The 26,530-nt window shown below is 41.7% G+C and overlaps 1 protein-coding gene across 1 annotated transcript; it reads right to left on the bottom strand.

The window, feature by feature from the left end:
* Positions 1-14,019: 14,019 nt before the first annotated feature.
* Positions 14,020-26,024, bottom strand: LOC118638474 (zinc finger protein 233-like). The gene is made up of 4 exons (XM_036274403.1): positions 25,956-26,024; positions 25,472-25,519; positions 19,838-19,964; positions 14,020-16,139 (listed from the first exon to the last, which is right to left on the bottom strand). Exons 1-4 carry the CDS (start codon positions 25,974-25,976, stop codon positions 14,176-14,178), a joined length of 2,160 nt encoding a protein of 719 aa, XP_036130296.1. The 5' UTR covers positions 25,977-26,024; the 3' UTR covers positions 14,020-14,175.
* Positions 26,025-26,530: the final 506 nt, after the last annotated feature.

Raw genomic sequence — 26,530 nt, 5'->3', positions numbered from 1 at the left:
CGTACTGAGAATCTTTTTTTTGTGTGTGTGTGTGTGTTTGTGGTATGTGCCCCTAGCGGGAACCGAACCCAGGACTCTCTGGTCCGCAGGCTGACGCTCAACCGCTGAGCCAAACTGGCCAGGGCGGTACTGAGAATCTTTTGGGGGGCAAATGGAGGCCAAAAAATGTGGGAGCCTTTGAGATGACTTGGAACTCAGCACACAGGCAGCGAGCTTCAACCAATTAATTACACAGTGTAGCTGGAGGTTTGTTCTGACTCTGCAAATCTCAAAATAAAACTAAAATCAACATGTGAAATTGTGCCTCCAAGGCCAGAAACTCCCAACCCCTGTTAGCATTCCTGACTTATAGAAATGGGAAGATTTAACTAGAAGTGATATCAATTTAAGGAAAAACATAGCTCTTGTGATGCCTAAATTAATTTTTGTATGCAAAATTTTAAAAAGCCAGCTTTAGAATTAAAATTGAATGAATGAGAAGCTTATCTGGTCTGCAAATTGGAAGCTCCTAGAAGAAGCACCAGTCAATTCCATAAAAAAAAAAGCAAGGCTGGTCCCAGGCAGAGGGGAACAAGCAACACACACACACACACACACACACACACACACACACCTTGGATTAGAACAGAGTTAAGGAATCTACCTAACGATTTCCCCACCTTTCTCTGGGACCCTTATAGGTTTGCGTAGTAATCTGATTTACTGTTAAAGAATATAGTGCTGGCTATTCTCACCTATTGCAATTAATATACCCACTGGTTTCTGGGATTAAGATAACAGAGTTCCGGACTACATCAAACTCAAAAGCTTCTGCACAGCGAAAGATACAATCATCAAAATGGAAAGGCTACCCACTGTATGGGAGAGCATAACTGCCAATGATATATCAGATAAGGGGTTAATTTCCAATACATATAGAGTGCTCATACAACTCCACAAAAGGAAGACAAAGAACCCAATTAAAAAATGGGCAGAGGAACTAAATAGACACCTCTCCAAACAGGACATACAAATGGCTAAGAGACATATGAAGAAATGTTCATCATCACTAATCATCAGAGAGATGCAAATCAAAACAACAATGAGGTATCACCTCACACCTGTCAGAATGGCCGCCATCAACAAATCATCAAACAACAAGTGTTGGCGAGGGTGTGGAGAAAAGGGGACTCTAGTACACTGTTGGTGGGAATGCAGACTGGTGCAGCCACTATGGAAAACAATATGGTGTCACCTCAAAAAATTAAAAATTGATCTCCCATTTGACCCAGTGATCCCACTTCTAGGAATATACCCTACGAAGCATAAAACACCAATCAGAAAGAATATATGTACCCCCATCTTTGTAGCAGCACTATTTACAATCGCTAAGATCTGGAAACAGCCCAAGTGCCCATCAGTAGACGAATGGATTAAAAAGCTGTGGTACATGTACACAATGGAGTACTACGCAGCGGTAAGAAAGAAAGATCTCTTATCCTTTGAAACTACATGGAGGGACCTGGAAAGTATCATCCTAAGTGAAACAAGCCAAACAGAGAAAGACAAATTTCATATGATCTCACTGATTTCTGGAATATAATGAACATAACAGTTTGAGGACAATCCCCTAAGGAGTGGGGAGCTGAGAGAGGGATGAACAACAGAATTTATATGCATGTAGGCATGAACAGTGGACATGGACAACAATCGGGGGAAGGGGCAGGGAGGGAAGGGGGAGGGGGGAATCAGTGGGGGAAAAAAGGAGAATCATTTGTAACAAAAATTAATCAATAAAAAAAAAAAAAAGATAACAGAGTTCCGAAATGAGGTCTTTTGGGTAACTGTAGAGAAATCTGTTTCTATTGTAGAAAGCCAGGTTTCCTTATAAGAGATTATAGAAGACCAAAATGGTACTTAGAAAGAGAAAAGAAAGCAGAAGCAAGCATTAGGCTGCTCCAAAGGAATTTCCTCTTCACACTGAGAGTTTGGGAGAAGCTGAAATTATCATAAAACAGGAAGCCACTAAGGTCCTTGTAGATACTGGAGCTACTTTATCCATACTTAACCACACCCAACTAATTGCCTTCTCCTTCAGAGTAAAGCTTCTGTACAAATGACAGAGATATCTAATCAATGTCTGTTTTTAAATCTTTTTTAAATTTAATTTATTTTATTTTTTATCCTCACCCAAGGACATTTTTGCATTTATCTTCAGATAGAGCAGGAAGGAGAGAGAGGGAAAGAGAGAGAGAGAGAAACATCATTGTGAGACACATCGAATGGTTGCCATCCACACAACCCCAACTGGGGCTGGGGACAAACTGCCTCAGAGGTATATGCCCTTAGGGGGAACCAAACCTGAGACTCTCTGGTTCATGGACCAATGCCCTAACCGCTGAGCAAAACCATCCAGGGCTGTTTTTTAATCTAAACCAGTTCCCTTCCAACTAGGGAATGTTATGGCACAATACATATATATCTTTGCTGATCAAATCTGTCCAATTAACCTGGTAGGGTGAGATTTTCTCAAAATCAGTGATGTCCACATATGCTTTTCCCAGAAAAGTAATATGTATTTAGAACTAAATAAACCAGATACTGAACAAAAAGGGAAAATACAGATTTTAAAGAAACCTCCACAGAAGGAAATTAGTGTTGAGGCTGACTATGTGCTAACCATCTTTTCTTTAACTTCCATGAGGGCGTCAGGGATGGCTTAACAGGATACCTACCATACACAGAATGGCCCAAAAGAGCCCAGAGAGGAAGAGATGCCTCTAACTCTTGAGTTGCTACATATCTGTCTCTCATAAATGGAAAATCAGTCCACAATGCATTTGGGGCACATGTTAGCCTACTGGGAGAAATTTCACCCTGAGTCCCTCAAGAAAAAGGCTAATCTTTTTTTTTGTAACACAGCCTGGCCCCAATATAAAGTGAGCAATATAGGGGGTTGTGCCATCTCTCGGCCTGCAGGAATCAGTGCAATGCAATGAAACTACAAGCACAGGCTGCTTGGAGTGAGGGGGAGCTTTGCAAGAAAGCAAATGCTCTAGATCTTTGGACACAGTCCTATTTATTTGCAGATTGGTGCCCCCAGGTTACAAGTAGATTTATGTAAATTATTTCCTTGAGAACAGCAACTCCCAGGTTCGGTTCCCACTAAGGGCACATACAATAAATCAATCAATCAATCAATCGATCAGAATTAGCCCTGGCTGGTTTGGTTCAGTAGTTAGAGCGTTGGTCTGTGGTCTGGAGAGACCCGGGTTCAGTTCCCACTAAGGGCACATACCTCGGTTGCAGTTTGTCCCCGGCCCTGGTTGGGTCGTGCAGGTGGCAACCACTCGATGTGTCCTGTTCACAGCGATGTTTCTCTCTCTCTCTCTCTCCCTCCCACTCTATCTTAACAAAATATCAAAGAAAAAAAAATGTCCTTGTGTGAGGATAAAAAAAACCAAATTGAATAGAATTAAAGCATAGTGATTAATCACAAAAAAAAAATGTAATTATATATTGTGAAATATTTATTTCTAATTACAAATAAATGAAATTTTGCCTTGAAGCATGGTGTAGCATGGGTAACAGTCTTAATATAACAACAGTAAACTACATTTCTACATTTTGCAACACTATGCATAAAAAGCCAGCATCAGTGTGAAGGTTGAGATTGCTTCTTTCTCACCAGATCAGAAATTCTTGGGGCAGTTTTTGCAAAAGCACAACAAAGATCATCTTCCACAACACGTCTACTTCTGTATTTACACTTGATAACCAACAAGCTGGAAAACCCTGTTTCACAAAGATACGTTGTTGAAAATGGAAGAAGAAGGTGCAATACAGTCTCAGACAGAACAGGATGACTGCAAACATTTACTTGATCCAGAATTTTGTAACTGACATTGTAGAGAAATCAGTTCTTGCTGAATCACTGTTAATAAGTTCAATGAACTCCTTTCGTGCTGTCTCAGGAACATCTTCAACTTTGACTATGAATGGGCTTCTGGCAGGTGCAAATGGGGTGTCGGGTAGGTTGGGAAAGTACAATAAAATTTCATCTGCAAGCATGTGCAAGTGTTCTTTCACAGAATTTATCATCATAATCATTTTTCTGGTTCAATGTTATGTTCCTCAAAGAAAGCAGATAAGGTAGGCAGCATGTAAATTTTATTTTCATCCAATTTTTTTTTTTTTCCCAAAGCTGAAGTTTCATTTGAAATGATCGGATTTTTTTCAGACAAATCAAGGCATGTTGCATTTGGTCCTTGCAGTGATAAATTTAATTAATTCAAGATGGCAAAGATGTCAACCAAGTAAGATATTTTCCGCAGTTCACTTTTATTGCTGAAAAGTGCTTCAAACTGCGGTCTTGCTTTCTGATTAAAAAATGTTTTGAGTTCATCACGAAGCTCAAAAACACATTTTAAAACTTTTCCTGTTGACAACCATCTCACTTCAGTGTGAAATAGCAGAGCATTGTTCAGTGAATCCAATTCGTTGCACAGTTGCGAAAACAGTAGACTGTTTAAAGTGCTCGCCTTTACAAAATAGACAGAACTTATGTACCAAATATTGAAACCCAGATCGACATCCTAGCATAGCTGGAGCACCATCTGTGCAAATACCACAAACCTTTCCCCAAGATACTCTTTAGGAAATAAATCAACTGTGTCAAATATATCACGTGCAGTAGTTGTCGTTTCAAGAGGTTTGCAAAAAAAGAAACTCATCTTTAAAGTCGCCATCATTAATATACCTCACATAAACCAGTAACTGTGAACAGTTTACAACGTATGTAGATTCATCAAACTGGATGCTAAATATTAGAAGTGGAGCAGATTTAATTTCTGGATTACCTGATCAAGAATATCAGCAGGCATGTCATCTATTCTTCTGTGGACAGTGTCATCAGATAAGAAAATTGCACTCAATTTTGTAACAAATTTGTCTCCAATCATAACTTGAACAATGACTTTGGCCGCTAGCAACAGTAAATCCTCAGCAATGGTGGAAGGTTTCATAGCTCTGGCAATTCTGAGTGCCACCAAATATGAAGCTTCAATGGCTGCTATGTTTTGTTTGTGGTACTTTCACCACTGTCAAGTCTGGCTTTCTTGAGTCCATCAGCTTTGCTTCTAAAATAGTTGGTATCCTTGCCAGCAAAGCTCGGATCCCTGCTATCAAAATGGCATTTAGTTTGTTTGGCTTCATAGATTCAGCTGATAGAACTTCACAACAAATAACACATTGTGGATTCTCAATCCCTCCTGTAATTATTAAGGTAAAACCATACTGTAAAACACTCTCCCGCCCTGGCCAGTTTGGCTCAGCGGTTGGAGCGTTGGCCTGTGGTACAGAGAGACCCTGGTTCGGTTCCCGCTAAGGGCATGTACCTCGGTTGCAGTTTGTCCCCAGCCCTGGTTGGTCGTGCGGGTGGCAGCCACTCGATGTGTCCCTTCACGTCGATGTTTCCCCTCTCTCTCTTCCTCTCTCTCCCTCCCACTCTGTCTGTACAAAAAATGGAAAAATGTCCTCGGATGAGGATTAAAAAAAAAAAAACAAACAACTCTCCCTATATTTCCTTTTCTTAATGTTCTTTCCTACATAATCCATTGTCATGGCATGGTTTGTTAATGAAAATAATATATAACAATAGCTTTAATAATATGAAAGATGATGCATGGCATAGTTTAGTCAATACAGTTTAGCAAAATTTCCTAGGATTTACCATTCTCTCTTTTTTTTTTTATCCTTACCCAAGGACATTTTTCCTTTTTTTTTTGTTCAGATAGAGTGGGAGGGAGAGAGAGAAACATCAACGTGAAAGGGACGCATCGAGTGGCTGCCACCGGCACAACCAAGCAGGGCCAGGGACAAACTGCAACCAAGGTACGTGCCCTTAGTGGGAACCGGACCTGGGTCTTTCTGGACCGCAGGCCGAAGCTCTAACCGCTGAACCAAACCAGCCAGGGCTGTTTTGTTTTTTTTTACATACCTGTTACTATCACAAGTGGGCAGTATTCACATCAACCACAGCTGAATATAAAAAGACCGATCAGGCACTGGCCAGTTTGGCTCAGCGGTTAGAGCGTTGGCCTGTGGTCCGGAGAGACCGGGTTCGGTTCCCGCTAAGGGCACGTACTTCGGTTGCAGTTTGTCCCCGGCCCTGGTTGGTCGTGCGGGTGGCAGCCACTCGATGTGTCCCTTCACGTCGATGTTTCTCTCTCTCTCTCTCCCTTCCTCTCTCTCCCTCCCACTCTATCTGTACAAAAAATGGAAAAAAAAATATCCTCGGGCGAGGATAAAAAAAAAAAAAAAAAAAGACCGATCAGCATCCAGATTAAGTTCCCATGGTAGATATATATATTATTTTTGCAGTTGATGATTTTACATTTACCCAGTAATTATAATTCATGAAGTGTCATTTTACCTCCAATACTGCTGCTTTAAACCCAGTAGCTGCTTTTAACAGAGTAGCTGCTTTCTGCACAGTAGTTGCTCTCTACACGTGTGACTGGTCTGCATAAGTCCATTATTGCATCAACCCTGTCACATACACCTGTATTTGTAGGGGGGGGGGTGATGTGAAGGGGTAGGCGAGATGATGTCATCACGCCAGGTACTCATATGTGGGCATATCTATATGTGGTCATATCTGCATGTGGGCAGACCCATCTGGAGACGGACAAAAAAGCGGTGTCTCGGTTCCTAAACCTTTGGAAATATGTGTTTTCCAATTGTCTTTGGGGACCCATGTAAAAGGGTTGTTGGACCCCCAAAGGGGTCGTGACCCACAGGTGGAGCACCACTAATCTAAGGAATGCTGGTTTTTCACTTTTTTGGTTATCACTGGAAACTGAGGCTTCTAAGAGTTAAATGTTCAAATTAAGTTGGAAATAAACTATGGTTTTGATAGTAGATGGCATAGGGTATAGAGACACATTTTGGCAGGATAAGAATTAAAATTGATTGATTCTAATTATTTCTGAATGGGTAAAATGGTTTATGCAAATTGTAGAAAGGTTTGAAGGTTGTGAAGGTTGTAAAAGTTTATGAAAGTTTTAAGTGTGTGAAGAAAAACTCGATTCCAGTCCTTCACCTAATTTCTCTCTGCTGATATTTTTTTATGACTCTGGCATTTTGGGGTTTTCACTCTCTCTTCTTATCTTCAGTGTGCAGGAAACCTATCAGCTGAGAAGTAAATCCTTTGTCAAAATATATCTCCTCAATGCTGAGATGGAAGTTAATCCTGCCCTCTGGACACAGAGCCACCTGCCCACATGACTGTCCCAGGTGATACCTGGGTGACAGGTTCTGGTGGATCAGGACCTGATCACCCCTGATATCCAAGGGACCCTTCTCTCCTGCTTGTTTGACAGGCATGGAGTTGAGTCCCCTGTCTGAGCAGGGTAAAACCATTCCCCGGGCATCTAGGTGATGTCCTGGTTTTTGGTAAATTCACTCTCAGAACATGGGGTAAACATGTCCACCAATCAAACTGTCTTTGTCTCTCTCTCAAACAGGCTTTCTGATTAAATCCCATCTGGCTTAAATCCATCCCCAGGGGCATGTAGCCAACATCCTGGTCATTGGTAAAGCCACCCTCAAGGCATGGGGTAAACATAACCACAAACACATTTTCTCCTATTTCTCTGCTGGAGTTGAGCCTGTCTGAGGAGGGAAAATCCATCCACAAACTACTCCCATTTGAAACATTTATTGCATCAGTTTTGACAACCCTGTTCTTGTCATGTCACGTGTTATGACACTGGGCTTTCTGACTTTTCAGTGAGCCAAAGCAGCCCCACCCAGGGTCACTTCTTTCCTGTAACATTTCTAAGAGCCGTGGCCAGTTTGGCTCAGCTGTTGAAGCGTCAGCCTGTGGACCAGAGAGTCCCGGGTTTAGTTCCTGCTAGGGGCACATACCAAAAAACAAACAAACATTTCTAAGAGAGCCCAAGGAGCTCTGCCTAGGCTTTCTCCTGTTGCTTAACTCCTTCCACTGGAGCCAAAACTGTCATTTCCACCACTCATTCACAGCCTTTGACACTTCCACTGAAAGTCTTGACAGGTCTTCCTGCTTGGTCTTTAGGAACTTCCCTCCCCTTTACAGCGTTTTTGTTGTTGTTAATCCTCATGCGAGGATATTTTTCCATCAATTTTTAGACAGAGCAGGAGGAAGGGAGGAAGAGTAAGAGTGAAAAACATTGACATGAGAGAAATACATTGATTGGTTGCCTCCCACACAACTGACTGGGGCTGGGGATTGAACCTGCGACCCAGGTACATGCCCTTGACCAGGAATCGAATCCAAGACCCTTTAGTCTGCAGGCCAATGCTCTAACTGCTGAGCCAAGCTGCCCAGGGCTTTCCCAATCTTCTTAAAAGTCATCAACAGAAAAAGAGAAAAATCTTGCATATTCTCTACAAAAACTGGTAATTCAGATTATGTATATGGTCTGTATGTGATAAATGTGTCTGTGTATTACATATGGTGTGCTTTCTGCCTCCAGATGGCATTACGAGTGAGATATTTTATTGGAGTAATGAGATTAAATATTTATAGGTTAAGCAGGATCCTGTGGTCTGGATAAAATATTTGACATTAACACTGGTTTTAGTTTGATGTTTTTTAGAGTTGTTGCTATAAAATGTTTGTTTTATCAAGATTTACAATGAGTTTATGATATGATCTTTTGATTAAGTATATGTAACATCCTTCCCAAAGTTTAAATTTTAAAAGACTTTTTAAACCAAAAAATGACACTGGGTTATTCCAGTGGGCCCTGGAATACCTCAAGGATTTATTCTCTCTCCCCAGTTTTTTTGAATTAATGAGGCCTATTTAATACTCTTGAAATTACATGGGAAGCTTTGCCAAATAAAGTAGTAATAACTGATCTATTTGTACACATATATTTTTATTAAAACAAATGTTCTAGAAATTTCAGTCTGCTCAAGGAAGAAACTTGAAGATTCAAAGCCACATTCAAACAAGGAGCTCTCAGGGTAGTAGGTGTTCTGTCAGTGACATGGGGCAAGCCAAGAGTGATGATGGTTCCCTCTGGGAGGCATCCAGCAGTGGTACTCCAAGTGTTTGTGATCTACACATTGGAACATATATGAAGTTTCCAGTGCTCAATGCTCACTTCTAATGAGCCACATATATCTTGCATATTGCCCAGCTGATTGAGTGTCAACCCATGCACCAGGAGGTCACTGGTTCAATTCCTGGTCAGGGCACATGCCCAGGTTGTGGGCTTGATCCCCAGTGAAGGACATGCAGGAGGCGGCCAATGTTCCCTTTCATCGATGTTTCGCTCTCTCTCTCTCTCTCCCCTTTACTAATACCAATAAAGAAAAAGTATTTTTAAAAAAAGTCTTGCATACTATTTGTTCTGTTTATATTAAAATTGGGTATTGAATCTAAAAAGGGGATTATTTAGCAGATAAATGCAGCTAGACCTGTTTTTAACATTCTTAAGGAAATTACATAGTTTCCATACATCCAAGCCTTTCTGGCTCTCAGAGGTGACCCACTGTCTATAAACTAGAAATGTATACCCAAATAGGAAGAAAAATAATTTTTTTTTTATCCTCACCTGAGGACTTTTTGTTGTTGTTGTTCAGATAGAGTGGGAGGGAGAGAGAGAGAAAGAAACATGGAAGTGAAAGGAACACATCGAGAGGTTGCCACCCGCACGACCCAACCAGGGCCATGGAAAAACCGCAACTGAGGTACGTGCCCTTAGCGGGAACTGAACCCAGATCTCTCCAGACTGCAGGCCGACACTCCAACCACTGAGCCAAACTGGCCAGGGTGGAGGAAGAAGAAGAAGAAGAAAAAAAAGGGTAAATAGATTTGTCAGTCTGTCATCAACATTTGGGTGGCAAACCAACTGTTGAGGTAAAAACCAAAACAAAACTTAATTATATCTGAATAAATAAATTTAACTTATTTCAGCTATTGCTTTCTGAATTAGTAAATTTGATAGAAGTTATTTAATATCTAGACATTCTGAAATAACATGAAATACTAAAACATTAATTGCTAAAAAAAAAAAAATGTTAGGTTCACCTGCTTTTACCTTTTATTGCAGAGGGGATATGGAATAAATTTGGAGCTCTTAATAAATGTCTACTGCTTTGCTAAACATGTGTTTCTTGAAAATGTGTATGCCAATAGAGAAACCTATGTACTATAGGTTATAATATGTTCATATAAGTCTATCTTGGGAATATTGGTTGATTACTTTTTTGGTTATCGTTAGAAATTGAAGTTTCTAAAAGTTAATAAAATTTTTAAAATTATATGATTTTGGTAATAAAAGGCCTGACTGGGAATTGAACTGGTGACCTCCTGGTGCATGGGTCAATGCTCAACTACTGAGCCCCACCAACCAGGCATAAGAGACTTTTTAAAAATCTTCACCCGAGGACATTTTTGCATTTATCTTCAGATAGAGTGGAATGGAGAGAGGGATGGAGAGAGAGAAACATCAATGTGAGAGAGAGATATCGACTGGTTGCCACCCACACAACCCCAACTGGGGCCAGGGACAAACTGCAACCAAGGTACATGCCCTGAACGGGACCGAACCCGGGTCTCTCTGGTCCACTGGCTGATGCTCTAACCGCTAAGCCAAACCAGCCAGGGCCGGCTTAAGAAACATTTTAACTGAAAGATGACTTTGGGTTACTCCAATGGGTCCTGGAATACCTCTGTGTATTCTCATTTAGAAAAAGTTTTTAACCCTGGCCAGTTTGGCACAGTGGTTTGAGCTTCGGTCTGCAGACCAAAGGGTTGCGGGTTCAATACCTAGTCAAAGTCAGTCATGTGAGAAGCAACCAACTAATGTGTCTCTCTCACATCAATGTTTCTTTCCCTCTCTCTCTCCCTCCCTTCCTCCCGCTCATTCGCTCTATCTACAACTGAATGAAAAAGTATCGTTGAGTGAGGATTAAAAAAAAAAAAGATTTTAAAATAATAACATGCTTGAAATTACATGGGGAACTTTGCCAAGTCCAAATAATAATAATAACTGTCCTATTTATATACATTTAAAAAATATATCCATTTCAAAAGATTTCAGCTTGCCCTAGGGAAAAACCTGCAAAAATTTAAAGTCAAGTTCAAACAGGGAGCTCCCAGGGATAGCAGGTACCCTGTCAGTGACAAGGAGCAAACCAAGAGTAATGGTTCCTTATGGGGGCATCTGACAGTGGTACTTCGGATATTTGTGGTCAACACATTGGGAGTTTATAAATTATTTCCAATGCTCAATACACACTTCCAATAAGCCACGTGCACCTTATTTACAAAAAGATTGTTGTCTTGGAATATTATATCTTACCAAAAAAACCCAACAAACCCACAATTTTTTTTTTAATTAATTGCATTATAATAAAATCTATAACCATGCCACTTTAAGTTCTGTTATGTATAAACAGTCATTATTTCACTCTAATACATTTACAAGTATACTGTATTTTTAGAAAAACCATATAAGAGACTTTGACTTCCTCTAAATTACAGGTTTCTAAACAGGTCATATCTTCAAATTGAATAAAAATGTATAAAACTGTAAAGAATAACTAAATTCATAAAAATACTGGAGAATAAACAAAAAAATAATAATGGGGCTAAATAAAGTGAAAATAATTATTACTCATGACTGTTTGAAATATTACTGATCTTTAAATCTTTGTTTTCTAAAGGGAGATGGTTTATTATCAGTGGCTCATTAATGAGGTTATAGAAACTAGTAAATTCTTTAAAAAATGTTTTTATTTATTTAAGAGAGGAAGGGAGAGATAAACACATTGATTGGCTGCCTCCTGCAAGCCCCCCACTGGGGATCAAGCCAGCAACTCAGGCACATGGCCTCAGGAGGAATCAAACCCAGACCTTTCAGTCCATGGGATGGTGCTAAATCCACTAAGCCATACCAGCCGGGCATATGGAAACTAATAAATTAATAACACTCATTTAACAGTGTGCCCCAGAAGATACAGAGTTCAAAGACCGTAACTTACAACCTGGAGATTTTTGTCCACTGGGAAAGACGTTAATTAAAGACGCTCTCAAACAGTGTTGGAAGAGGCCTTACCCTATCAGATGCCTAATCAGGAATGGGTATTTGCCCATCTCTGACACTTGTCTCCATTTACAGTGGAGATCAAAGACTTCTCAAGGATGAAAAGCCCAAACATCAGAAATAGTCAGCCATCCTGAGACACCAACAAGGCCTATCTATATACCTACAAATTAATATTACTACTGGTATTAATAATTTTTATACAGTGATACCCTCGGTTCTCGAACGCCTCGGTTTTCGACCAAATCGGTATTCGACCAGGAGATTCGAGAAACTTTTGTCTCGGAATCTGAACAAATATTTGGAACTCAAACTTCCGAGATGAGCCGAGTTGAACCGAATGGCGTTCATTCGGCCCAGCGCGCCTTGCTGGCGCCATCAGTGTGAGTGCAGAGAGAGAGTCACGCTTTGTGGAGAGAGTCACGCTTTGTGGAGTCACGCTTTACACTGAATTTAACCCTTAGACATACTGTACACTTTTATTTCTTGTTGAGACTTATGTTTTTCTACATATTATATACAAATTAGGCCAGCAAATAGGCATTTTCTGGGGCTTGGAACGAATTAATCCAGTTTCCATTATTTCCTATTGGGTTTCATTGCTTCGGTTCTCGAACAATTTGGTTCTCGACCGTCCTCCTGGAACGAATTATGTTCGAGAACCGAGGTATCACTGTATTTGTTAGGCTTTCCTGAAACCCTTCATATGTAACTCAACTGTGAATAATTACTGAAGGTATACAAGAAAACTTTTTGTATTATCAATCCTCTTTTTATGGTTTCTCTTGAAATTTAGAAGAAAATTGCTATTTCAAAAAGTTAGTAAAAAGAAATATAAAGAAACTTTACATATAAATGCCAAAACCTAATTATGAAACATGTCTCACATCTGTGTAACTTCTATCCTGGGTGAACTCTCTGATGACCCTGAAGGCTCTTGAGTTCTGACTGAAGCTCTTACCACATGTCACATTTATAGGGTTTCTCTTCTGTGTGGATCCACTGATAAACATAAAGATGAGCTGCACATGAAACCTTTCCACAGAGCATATTTGTAGTGTTTTTCTCCACTGTGGACTTGTTGATGAACTTGAAGAAGTGATGTCTGACTGAAGCTCTTACTACATACAGCACATCGGTAGGGTCTGTCTCCAGTGTGGACTTGCCAATGAGTTTGAAGATGAGAACTACGACTGAAGTCCTTCCCAAGCACAGCACATTTGTAGAGTTTCTCTCCAGTGTAAACTCGTTGATGTGAACTATTACTGAAGCCATTACCATGTGTATCACATTTGTGTCTTGCCACTTATATGAGATCTCTGATGGACCTGAAGGTGGAAAATCTGAACGAAGCCCTTACCACAAGTTTCATGTTTGTATGGCTTCTCACCTGTGTGGACTCACTGATGAACCTAAAGATGTGAGGAATGACTGAAGCTCTTACCACACATGCCACATTCATATGGTTTCTCTCCTGTGTGGATTCTGATGAACATGAACACTTGAGAACCACATGCAGCCTTTCGCACACTGAGCACTTTTGTAGGGTTTGTCTCTAGTGTAGACTCGCTGATGAACCTGCAGATGTGATGCCCAGCTAAAGCTCTTACCACACACAGCACTTATGTAGAGTTTCTCTCCAGTGAAGACTCACTGATGTTCTTTTACACATGAACTATGACCAAAACCCTTACACATGTCTCACATATTTATGGCTTTGCTCCTGTGCAGACTTGCTGATAAGCTTGAACCCATGAGGTATGACTGAAGCTCTTTCCCCACTTGCCACATTTATGGGGTTTCTTTTCTATTTTTCTTTATTGATTTTAGAAAGGAAGGGAGGAGATAGAAACATAGATGAGAGAGAACATAAATTGACTGCCTCCTACATGCCCCCTACTAGGGATTGGGTCCACAACCCAGGCATGTGCCCTGACTGGCAAAAGAACTGGCAACCGCTTGGTGCATGGATTGATGTTTAACCACTGAGCAACACTAGCCGGGCTATAGGGTTTATCTGTGTGGATCCTCTGATGAACATGAAGACATGAGCTCCACTTCAAGCCTTCCCAAACTCTTCATATTTGAAGGGTTTTTAGACACTGTGAACCTGCTGATGGTCTTGAAGACTTGAGATATGACTGAAGCTCTTATCACACACACTACATTTGTGGTGTTTTTCTCCAGTGTGGACTCGTTGATGGGATTGAAGATATGAACTCCGACTGAAGGTTTTCCCACACACAGCACATTTGTAGGGTTTCTCTCCTGTGTGGACTCGCTGATGAGCTTGAAGACTTGCAGTCTGACTGAAGCTCTTACCACACAAGCCACATTTGTAGGGTCTCTCTCCTGTGTGGATCCTCTGATGAACGTGAAGACTTGAGCTCACCATGAAGCCTTTCCCACACTCTTCACATTTGTAGGGTCTCTCGCCAGTGTGGACTCGCTGATGGTACTGAAGATTTGAGGGCTGACTGAAGCTCTTACCACACACAGCACATCTGTAGGGTTTCTCTCCTGTATGGAATCGCTGATGGGCTTGAAGATGTGAACTTCGACTGAAGCTTTTACCACACACAGCACATTTGTAAGGTTTCTCTCCAGTGTGGACTCGCTGGTGGGCTTGAAGATGTGAACTCTGACTGAAGCTCTTTCCACACACATCACATTTGTAGGGTTTCTCTTCTGTGTGGATCCTCTCATGAACAGGAAGATATGAGCTCCACACGAAGCCTTTCCCACACACAGCACATTTGTAGGGTTTCTCTTCAGTGTGGACTCGCTGATGAACCTGCAGATGTGATGTCTGACTAAAGCTCTTACCACACACAGCACATTTGTAGGGTTTCTCTCCAGTGTGGACTCGCTGATGAACCTGCAGATGTGATGTCTGACTAAAGCTCTTACCACACACAGCACATTTGTAGGGTTTCTCTCCAGTGTGGATTCGCTGATGCGCTTGAGGACTTGAAGTCTGACTGAAGCTCTTACCACAGACATCACATTTGTAGGGATTCTTTCCAGTGTGGACTTGTTGATGTTCTTGAAGATGTGAACTGCGACTAAAGACTGTACCACATTTCTCACATTTGTATGTCTTCTCCACAGTGTGGACTCGCTGATGGGCTTGAAGCTGTGAACTCCGACTGAAGCTCTTCCCACACACAGCACAATTGTAGGGTTTCTCTCCAGTGTGGACTTGGTGATGAACTTGAAGATGTGAACTCTGACTAAAGCCTTTCCCACACACAGCACACTTGTAGGGTTTTTCTCCTGTGCTGACTCTCTGATGAATTTGCAGATGTGAGCTTTGACTAAAGTCCTCACCACAATCATCATTTCTACTGCATTTCTCTTCTGTGGAAACACTTTGATGAGTGCAAGGAACATAGTTGTAACTGATGCTGTCCCCATACTCACTTCGCATACAGTGTTTTGCTCCTAGGTGCAACAGCTGATGAAGTTCAAGACTGGGGCCAAGGCTACCGCCTTTTTGATTCTCATCAGAAGTTTGCTCTCCTGAGTGGATTATACTATACTGGAATAATTTCTTCATGAAGTCCTTTCCACAGTCCTTGTGGTTATAAGAGTTCTTACTATTGTGTACTTTCTGACTACCTTCATGGTCATGAGAGGTCCTTTGCATAACACAATGATCACACTTGCACAATTTACATCTTCCGTCAACCTGCTCACACCTACTCTGATAATTCTGTGACTCTCTCTGATACATTTTCTTCCAGAATTCAGAGGTGATATTAATTGGAAATTCTTGATTTTTTATATTATTGGAACTTTGAAATTCCCTTTGAAGCTTTGTTACATAGTTCTCATCTTCAGAAACTTGAATAGATTCTCCTGCCAACAAATGACAGAAAGAATCACCTTGTTTTGGCAAATCAAACTTCTTGCCTTGCATATTTATTACCAAGTCTTGATTTCTGGTTAACTTATTTAAAAGTAGTTCCCATATCTCACTGCGCATAAAGTCCTCATGAAAAATGTAACTTAATCCAACTTCTTGAAGAGTCTCTATTTCATTTTGATTCCAATGTCCTGAAAGGATAAAGAGAATTCAGAGATTAAAAGTGAGGACAAATGAATGTCTGTTCAGAGATAAAAAGTATTTCACAGGTCAAGTACACTGGGATACCATATTCAATCAGCTTGATCTTGTCATTGGCTTTTTCACATCTATGAAAACAAAGAGTTGATGAGTAGGGTCCTATTCACTAAGCGTTAATGATACTCATTTCGAACTACACCAAGATTTACATATAAGGTCAAAATTAGAAATACATGGCTACAGCAGAGGATGTTCTCAGCAAAGTGAAAACAATATATAATATTCAACTAGTGAATATTATAACTAGAAAACACTAGAAAACTCATTCCCATGACACAACTTATGGGAGTAAAATTTCTGATAATTGTTGCCACTTAATTTGGCTGAATTTTCTGATGAATGTGAATGGCTAGTATTATCTTGCAGGTTTTGTGCATATGTATTTGAACATATGAAAAGCTGCCGTGGTCACCAGCATACAGAATGTTCCCCCATAATCCTGCCTCCTGATGTCCATACCTGTCAAAAACCTTCCCACAATATTATCAGGATTGGTCTGTGAAGCCAATAGAATATGGCAAAAGTGAAAGTACACCACTTCCAAGGTTAGCTTATAAAACACATTGTGGTTTCTGCCTTCCACTCTCTTGGGTGTAACCAGCTGGGGGAAACCAGCTGCTATGTTTGGAGGACAATGAGGCAGCCCGCAGAACTGAGGTCTTCAGACAAAGACCATGTGAATGAGTCCATCTCGGAAGCTAATCATTCAGTCCATTAGCCTTGAAAGTCCTGAAGCTCTGCTGGACTCCTTGACAGCAACTTTATGATCCACATCACCCAGCTAAGCTGCCTCCAGATTCCTGACTCACTAAAGTATAAATAAATACTTGATGCTGTAAGATGCTAACTTTAGGAGTAGATTGTTACGCAGGTATAAATAGCTATACAAGTACCATAAAAATCATACTTAGATTACACATTCATCAGAAGAGTAACAATGTTCTGAAATAATCCTTCAGTCACATTGGTTTTTCCTCCACTTGTGAGCTATCTCCAGGGGGAGTGAAGACAGTGAGATCCACTCTCTGTGAGCTTTTGTTTATAAGAATTCTTAAGGAAAAAGAAACCCTTTAGTTCGTGCATCTGTTCAGTAAAATCAGCCCTCAAGGATATTCTTCATAGATGAAGCAGGGCAAATAGATGGATAGATACAATGCAAAACCCAGGGATACTTTGATGTTGCCAAAAGAACTTTTAATAAGAGAGATACATGTAGAATATGCCCGGTTGCAAGTTCAATACCCATGTATGGCACATACAAGAATCAACAAATGCCCTGGCTCAGCGGTTAGAATGTCAGCCTGAGGACCAAAGCATCATGGGTTCAATTCTGATCAAGGACATGTACCTCGGTTGCGGTTAGGTCCCTGGCCCTGGTCGGGGTTATGCAGGTAGCAATCAATCAATCTCCCTCCCTCCCTCCCTCCCTCTCTATATGAAGAAAAGTGGAAAAATAACCTCGGGTAAGGATTTAAGAAATAAATAATTTTTCTTTAAAGGCAAAGCAGTTTTTAGTCTACCTGGTATGAAAGAAAATAGAAAACAGTTGTAACTGGGACAGTAATTCCCAAGGTGAGTGTGTACAGAAAAATGAGGGAGTGAGTCAAACAGAGCCAGCATCTAACCTTGACTGTGTGAAAACGTCACAAAGCATGAAGACACAAGCACAGAAATGATAAAAGGACTGAGAAGACGTTCCCCTACTATTCACAACAGGCAGGTTCTCATCTATCAGATTAACAGCTAGATTATTCTGTGGTTGTTTGTTTGTTTGATTTCGTTTTTTATTTTTAGGGTTTATATACAATAGGGATGATTGTCATTACTGTATTTTAGGCTGGATTTACCTCAGGTATAGACAAAGTAAATAAATAAAAGAAGACTGAAGTGAAGAACAGAGAGAAATGAAGGGAAGGAAGGGAGGAGAGAGGAAGGTAGTCAGGGAGGACGTCACCAGGTAAATGGATGGGGCAGTGCTCACAATGGTAATAGACACTGCAGGTTAAGACAAGCTGTGAGGGAGCCTTTTCACTACCATTCAGATGGAACCACCTGACCATTCATCAGCAAATTCCCTCATTCATACCTTCACTCACTCATCAAACAAATATATATATATTTTTATCCTCAACCGAGGACATTTTTTGATATTCCGTTCAGATACAGTAGGAGGGAGAGAGAGAGAAACATCGACGTGAAAGGGACACATCAAGTGGTTGCCACCCACACGACCCAACCAAGGCCGGGGACAAACTGCAACCGAGGTACGTGCCCTTAGCGGGAACCGAACCCAAGTCTCTCCAGACCGCAGGCCAATGCTCTAACCACTGAGCCAAACCGGCCAGGGCTCATCAAACAAATATTTCATGAACATATCCTCTATGGTAAGTCAAGTCTATCAGAAGCATCTGGTATACAAAAATAAAGAAAAGAGACACAATCCTTGCTCTCCTGAATTTACACTCTAATGGGGAGAGAAAGATTATATGCAAGTAAACAAAATATAATTCATTAATATATAGGCTGGTAATTATTATTACCCCCGTAAAAAGGCAGAGCAGGGGGCTGGGGATTTTATGGAGAGTGGTCAGAGCAGGCTTTTGTGATGAGATGACCTCTGAGCTAACACAGATAAGTGAAGCAGAAGGCAGGAGAATGTACCGGTGAGAACATGGAGGAGCAAGAGAAAGGCCATGAGGGAGAGACACAGTCATCATGTCTGAAACACAGAAGGCAGTCTTCTGTGGCCCAAGGGCTAAGGATGGGAAATTAAGCCAGAGAGATGGTGGGTGATCAGATCAGGAAGAATCCTGAAGGTCACTCTAAGGATTTTGGATTGTATGAGTGAGATGGGAAGTCAGGGAAGGGTAAACAGAGAAGTGACCTGATCTGACTGATATGATCTGGTTGCTGTTCGAGAACAGACTATAGGAAGCCAACGCAGAAGCAGGGAGGCAGTGAGAGAGCTGTTGTAAGTAAGCACGTAATGAATGACGGGGGCTTGGGCGAGGGAGGCTCCCCTTGGGTAGTGAGAAGGACAGCACCTGGGCTGTGCTGTGGAAGGACTCAGAGCTGCCTGGTTCTCATCTGAACACCCACCTCCTTGGGTTTCTATCTTTATCATCTGAACCTACTCTTCTCTCCCCAAGTGCAATGTACTATCCAATTTGAAGGGTTGATGTACTGTGAAAAGTAAATGGTTTATATACAAGGTGGATACATTAAAGGCCAAAATCTTAATTCCAACAGTACAATCCTCATGCACTCTAAGTAGTAGTATTCCAAATTCTGAATGTTACCTGTATACAACAGGTGATCACATGACCATCCTTTGTGATTTACTCACAATTTTGGTTACACTGTATGCAGTTCCAAATAGGAGCTATGCTACTTTCATTCTATTTGGTTCATACAATAAAGATGTAACTCAATAAAGATTTTAAACCCCACCAAGATACCACAACTGCAATTTGCAAAGACTAGGAAAAGTATAGACAAGATACACCACAGGACTTAGGAAATTTAAATACAAATTTGGAGACACATTTCAAGTCCAAGAATCTTAAACATTTGAAATCAAAATCCTCTTGGGACCTGACATTCAGTTATAGAAGGCACCTGTCCTCACCCACTGAGACCAGGTTCTGGAAGTTCTCCAGCATCACGTCTCGGTACAGCTTCTTCTGGGACAGGTCCAGCAGCCCCAGCTCCTCCTCGGTGAAGACCACAGCCACATCCTTGAATGTCACTGTCTCCTACAACATTAAACACAGGCAATCTCAATCCAATGACCAACGGCTACTGGGAGGGACTCAGCACCGCGTGGGCAGAGGATGGGTGGGAAGTTGTTCTGGATTCTGAGGGCCTTGGGTCCACTTTATGGAGTTTCCTCTTTTTCTCAACTCAGCATGTTGATTTCATATATTAATTTTCCACACTCCCATCAACTGTGCAATTGGCCCTGGCGGATGTATCTCAGGTGGTTGAGCATCATCTCATGCACCAAAAGTCACAGGTTCAATTTACAGTCAGGGTAAATGCTGAGATTGCAAACTCAATCTCCAGTAGCAGGGGTGCAGACAGCAGCCCACTGATGTTTCGCTCTCTCTCTCTCCCTCTTCCTTCTTATCTATTTAAAATCAATAAAAACATATATATATTTTTAAATGTGGAAGTAGCCCAGGAGGTGTGGCTCAGAGTTTGAGCATCTACCCATGTATCAGGAGGTCACTGATTCGATTCCCAGTCAGGGCACATACCCAGGTTGTGAGCCAAATCCCCAGTGGGGGCATGTAGGAGATGGCCAATCGAAGTTCTTTCTCATCAATGTTTCTATTTCCCTCTCCCTTCCTGTCTCTAAAATCAGTTAATTAAAAAAAAAAAAAAAAAAGGAAGTAAAAAAGAATCTCTGTACTTTTTTCTTAAATAATTTTCCTTTATTGATTTGAGAGAGAGGAAGGGGGAGAGAGGGAGAGAAGGAGAGAAGGAGAGAAGGAGAGAGGGAGGGGGGAGGGGGGAGAGAGAGAGACAGACAGACAGACAGACAGACATCGATGAAAGAGAACATTGACCATCTGCCTCCCGCATGCCCTTGACTGGGGATTGGGCCCACAACCCGGGCATGTGCCTAGACCAGTAAACTCTGGTGCATGGGTTGACACTCAACCACTAAGCCACACCGGCTGGGCAGTCCCTGTAATTTTCAATGGTATAATTGTGAGTATTCGTACAATAAGCACCCTAAAACTGTAACTCTTGAATCATGAAGGACATACATTTTATAAGTTGATTAATACCATCAAATTGTTTTAGAAAGTTTAGGCCAATTTACTTCGAACAGGGTCTGATAGCTTTTTTTTTTTTTTTTTAATACTTTTTCTTTATTGATTTTAGAGAAAAAGGGAGAGGGAGAGGGAGAGGGAGAAGGAGAGGGAGAGATAGAAACAGATGAGAACAAACATTGACTGGCCGCCTCCTGCATGCCCCCCACTGAGGACCTGGCTCACAACCTGGGCACGTGCCCTGACCGGGAATTGAATTGGGCAACCTCTGATGTATGGGTCGACATTCAACCACTGAGCCACATCAGCTGGGAGGGTCTGATATCTTTTATCTTTCCTTTCTCACTCACACATTCACTAAGCCTGGGAACTGTCACTTTGCTACAAACTAACTGGTCACACTTCCCGAGGAGCTATAAAATTGGTCCTCTGTGCTCTCAAGGCACATGCCACATATCTATGACAATGTTTATGACTTGGCCTCTGTTAACACTTGGTGGGTGAGGAGTTCATTACTTTTGGGCCAAGCTGAGTGTTCTGGCTCTTTAATAGGCCTATTCAGCCTGGCCGGTGTGGCTCAGTGGTTGAGTATTGACCCATGCACCAAGGGGTTGCTGGTTCGTTCCCTGTCAGGGCACATTCCTGGGTTGTGGGCCAATTTCTCTGTGGGGGACATGCAGGAGGCCACCCGTTGATGTTCTCTCTCATCAGTGTTTCTATCTCTCTCCCTCTCTCTTCCTCCCCCTTCCTCTCCCTCTAATATCAATAAAGAAAAAAATTTTTTTTAAAAAAGGAAGAAAAAGACAGGTGGTTCATTATCACAAGGAGGGAGTGGAAGTCCAGGGCCCCACATTGTCTCCACTGACACGGTAGTGGTGGAAGGTACTCAATAACCCTTGGTAGGGAGGCTAGGGTGGCTTGGGCCAGGTGTGGGGCTGCAGTTTCTTTTCATGGTATCTGGGAGGACAAGAGCAGTTACTATCTAAAAGACAGTGCCAAGGGGTACTGAGTACCTTCCACCACTGCAGTGTCAGTGGAGACAGTGTAGGGCCCTGAACTTCTACTCCCTCCTTGTGATAATTAGCCACCTGTCTTTTTCCCTGCTTGGGTGGTGTCAGACAGGTCCTCCTTTGGCAGGGAGGCTAGGGTGGTCCTTACAGTCTGGCAGGGGTGGGTGTGGGGCTGCAGTTTCTTCCCATAGTATTTGGCAGGACAGAGTAGTTACTGTCTAAATGTTTGCTGTCTGGCTAGGCTGTCCCTTTCCTGGCTCTTTGACTAGAGAGAGGCATTCTTGGGGTTTTTGGGTCTGCACGTATTGCTATTTTCATTACCATATACTCCAGCACTCAGTCTTAGATACATGAGGCAAGAAGAAACCCCAAGGAACTGACTGCCATGTCATTCCTCAAGTCTTGGGGTCCCTAGCCGGTCTCCTTCTCTCTTTGTGTCATGTTTGTTTGATATTCAGTGTCCAAGAGTTTCAGCTGTACTTAGTTTTAGTGGGAAGAATAGGGAAAGTACACCTCTTCCATCTTTCCAGAAGTGGCGGTCTCCAGAAATACTTTTTGGGGACAGAGCATATATGTAGGAAAACTGTTACTGCAGTGCTCTCTCAAACATCTTTTTAAAAACCTTAAATCACGTAAATGCCAAGGAATAGTAAATTTAAGAAACATTAGCCCTGGTCAGTTTGGCTCAGCGGTTAGAGCGTGGCCTGCGGTCCAGAGAGACCAGGGTTCGGTTCCCGCTACACATACCTGGGTTGCAGTTTGTCCCTGGCCCTGGTTGTGTCGTGTGGGTGTCGTGTGGGTGGCGACCACTCGATGTGTCCCTTTCATATCGATGTTTCTCTCTCTCTCCCTCCCATTCTATCTGAACAAAAAATGGAAAAATTTCCTCAGGTGAGGATAAAAAAAAGAAACATTAATTTATTGAAATATGATGTAATCATTAAAAATGCAGGGGAGCCCTGGCCGGTTTGGCTCAGCAGTTAGAGAGTAGGCCTGTGGTCCAGAGAGACCTGGGTTCGGTTCCCGCTAAGGGCACATACTTTAGTTGCAGTTTGTCCCCGGCCCTGATTGGGTTTTGCGGGTGGCAGCCACTCGATGTGTCCCTTTTACATCAATGTTTCTCTCTCTCTCTCCCCCTCCCATTCTATCTGAACAGAATATGGAAAAATGTCCTTGCATAAGGATTAAAAAATAAATAAATAAATAAATAAATAAATAAATAAATAAATAAATAAAAAAAAATGCAGGGGAGAGAATCTTCTGATTCTGGTTAGAATAGAGGAACTGGTACTGAACACTCCCTCCTACCACAAGTAAGTAGGAGACACAGAGACAACACTTATGAGACAACTGTTCTCAAACTGAAAGCATACTCCTTTAATCCCAGAAATAAAGGGAACAAAAGAGACCAGCCCTATGATCACCTTGGATTTCTGCCTGTAGATAATTTTTGACCCGCAGGTATAGGAAGAGGGAACCCAAACAGAGCCTCCCTGCGTGGAGACAGAAATCAGAGAATGGAGAGGCCAAGGTATCTGGAAATCCCAGGGTAGAGTTCCAGAAGGAAGGGAGTTATGCAGAAGAAGAGCACTTGTAATCAGCACCAGCATCCCTATGAGTCTACTACTAAAAACTAAACTGTGCTCAGACAGGGTGAAAATGCACAAGCCCAGCCATGAACGACTGAGGGACCACGGGCTGAACAGTTCTCAGAACTTAGTAGGACTCAGAGGTGTTTGAATTCCAAACAGCCCAAGTGAAAGCCCTCACTGATCAGTAGGGACATTCAACAGCAGCTCCGAAGGACCATGAGTTAGTAAAAGGGCTAAAATATCAGTAGAAGACAGTTTCTCAAAAGTGGCGCTACTGGCCTTTTACATCTTTGTTGTGAGGGGGTGGGGTGGTGGTTATCCTGCACACTATAGAACATTCAGCAGCATCCCTGGCCTCCGTCCAATACTTTTCAGTGGTACCCACTCCTCAAGTCATGATAATCATAAATGTCTACAGACATTGCCAAATGTCCCTAGACTCTAGACTCACCCTAACAAAGTTTAAAAAATCTCGAAAGAATCAAACCGAACCAGGGGAACATACAATTATCTGAGTATAAATAGAAAGGGTGTTTTAGAAAATTCAACATTCATTCATGATAAAAACTCTAAGCAGCAACTTCTTTTTTTATGTTTTTATTGATTTCTTAGAGAGAGAGAGAAAGGAAGAGAGAGTCAGAAACATTGATGTGAAGGAGAACATCAATCGGCTGCCTCCTGCACGTCTCCCACTGGGGACCGAGCCCGCAACTCAGGCATGTGCCTTGACTGGGAATGGAACCAGGACCTCTCAGTCTGTGGGACACCGTTCAATCCACTGAGCTACACCGGACAGGCTAAGCAGCAACTTCTTAACCCCAATAAAGGCATCTACTAAAACTCATCAGGTAATGGTGAAAGACTGAATGCTTTCTGCCTAAGATTAGGAGCAAGGTTGTATATGGCTAGAACTTCTATTCAAAACTGCTTTAGCAGTCCTGGCCAGTACAATAAAGAAAGAAAAAGAAGTCAACATAATGGGAATGGGAATGGAAATACAACTTTTTTTTTGTTAATCCTCACGCAAGGATATCTTCCCATTGATTTTTAGATAGAGTGGAAGGGAGTAAGGGAGGGAGGAAGAGAGAAAGATAGAGAGAGAGAAACATCATGTGAGAGAGATAAATCTATCAGTTGCCTCCCATACAACCCCAATTGAGGCTGGGGATCGAACCTGCAACCCAGGCATGTGACTAAAAGAAAATTCGGATGAATGGAAATGAGACATAGGGAACCTGGGCACAGCCATTTATTTCAAATCCATTAAATCTTACCACTAAACCTCATTCTCCTATGTGTGGATCCCCAGAAATGCTTTTCTCACAATTTTGTACAAGGACCCCATTTTCACTGGCAATAATAGTAAATAACAAAAAGAAAAAAAATAATTTTGGTACATTTAATAGAACAGAAATTTGTTCAGTAAATATTTCTTAAATGAATAGACTGTTGTCCTGATACTATTATTAAAGAGAATATTGTTATTTCCCCAGAGGGAAAAAAAAAGGAATGCCAAATCACAAAAAACTCAAGTGATAACATTAAATGAAAACTAAGATTGAAAATTGTACATATGCTGTGGCTGTAATTACATAAAACATAGCATGGGGGAAACAGTTGACTCAGCAGAGTAGTTATGTGGCTTTTGCAACTTGTTTGATATCTATGAATTTCTATACTATTATTTGCCAATGAAGATGATAAAATAAAACCGAAACTATACACAAAAGCTAAAGACAAAAATAAAACATAGAACCAATATAAAAACTAGTAACTGGCACATAACAAACACTTGTTCTTCTCCTTCCCAAGGAAGAGAAAAATGATGTGCCTGACATTTGAGAAAGGATTTTGAGATAAAAATCAAAACTCAACTCACCTGGCACTTGGTCATTTTCTCCTGCTCCTTCTGGGGAAGCGCAGAGTCCTGGGAAGGCAGAAGTGGCAGAGGAGAGAGAAGCCATGAGACATAGGCCCTGAAACATTCTGATGCTCTGGGTGAATTATGAAAAGTGAGCCCTCCTTTGGCTCATATCACTAACTCTCAGCTATGTTCAGTGAACAACCTTCCAACTCTAAGCAGTAAGGCCAACACGGAGTCCCTTGAAGCTCCCAGGGTTATCATTCTCAGCCTGGGTATTGTGGGAAATGAAAGGCAGTGGAATGTACTGGCCATGACCTTGACAGTAAACTCTGAGGCAAAAAGGTCTGGGTAGGGCATAGCATCAGATTTCCTCTATTGCTTTTTCTGACCCACTAGCTCTTTGTGCCTATTTTCACATCTATAAAATGGGGATAATACCATTCTCTAGCTCAGAGCGTTAAGAGGTTTCAGTCAATACATGCAAATAAGCATGCAATACCTGATAGCTACTCATGTTCATAGGTCTTCCTACTTTAGGCAGACGTACTCCAATTGGACCAAGAGCAATATATCCACTTCTCAACCTGGAAGAAATACCCGTCCACAATGTCCACTATCCAGTGGGGGCCGTGCAGGATGCGGCCAATCAATATTCTCTCTCATCGATGTTTCTGTCTCTCTCCCTCTCCCCTTCCCTCTCTCTAAACTCGATAAAAGAAAAAGATATTTTTTTAAAAAAAGATAGTTAAAAAAGAGAAGGGCTGGAAGATACTACAATTGTGTCTCTGACCCAGGATGAAATCAGTATACATCCTCCAGGCACCAGGTGGGGATGAGACCCATCCTTTCTTTTTTTAAAATATTTTTTAATTGATTTGAGAGAGAGAGAGAGTGGAAGGGAGACAGATAGCAACATGGATATGAGAGAAAAACATCCATCGGCCGCCTCCTGCATGACCCCTACTGGGGATCGAGCCTGCAACCCAGGCATATGCCCTGACCAAGAATTGAACCGGGACCTCTCAGTCCATGGACAAAGCTCAATCCACTGGGCCATGCTGGCCGGGCTCCCAT

The sequence above is a fragment of the Molossus molossus genome, unplaced genomic scaffold, assembly GCF_014108415.1.
Source record: "Molossus molossus isolate mMolMol1 unplaced genomic scaffold, mMolMol1.p scaffold_m16_p_21, whole genome shotgun sequence".
Classification (NCBI taxonomy): Eukaryota; Metazoa; Chordata; class Mammalia; order Chiroptera; family Molossidae; genus Molossus; species Molossus molossus.
This window is presented reverse-complemented; position numbering and strand designations above follow the sequence as displayed.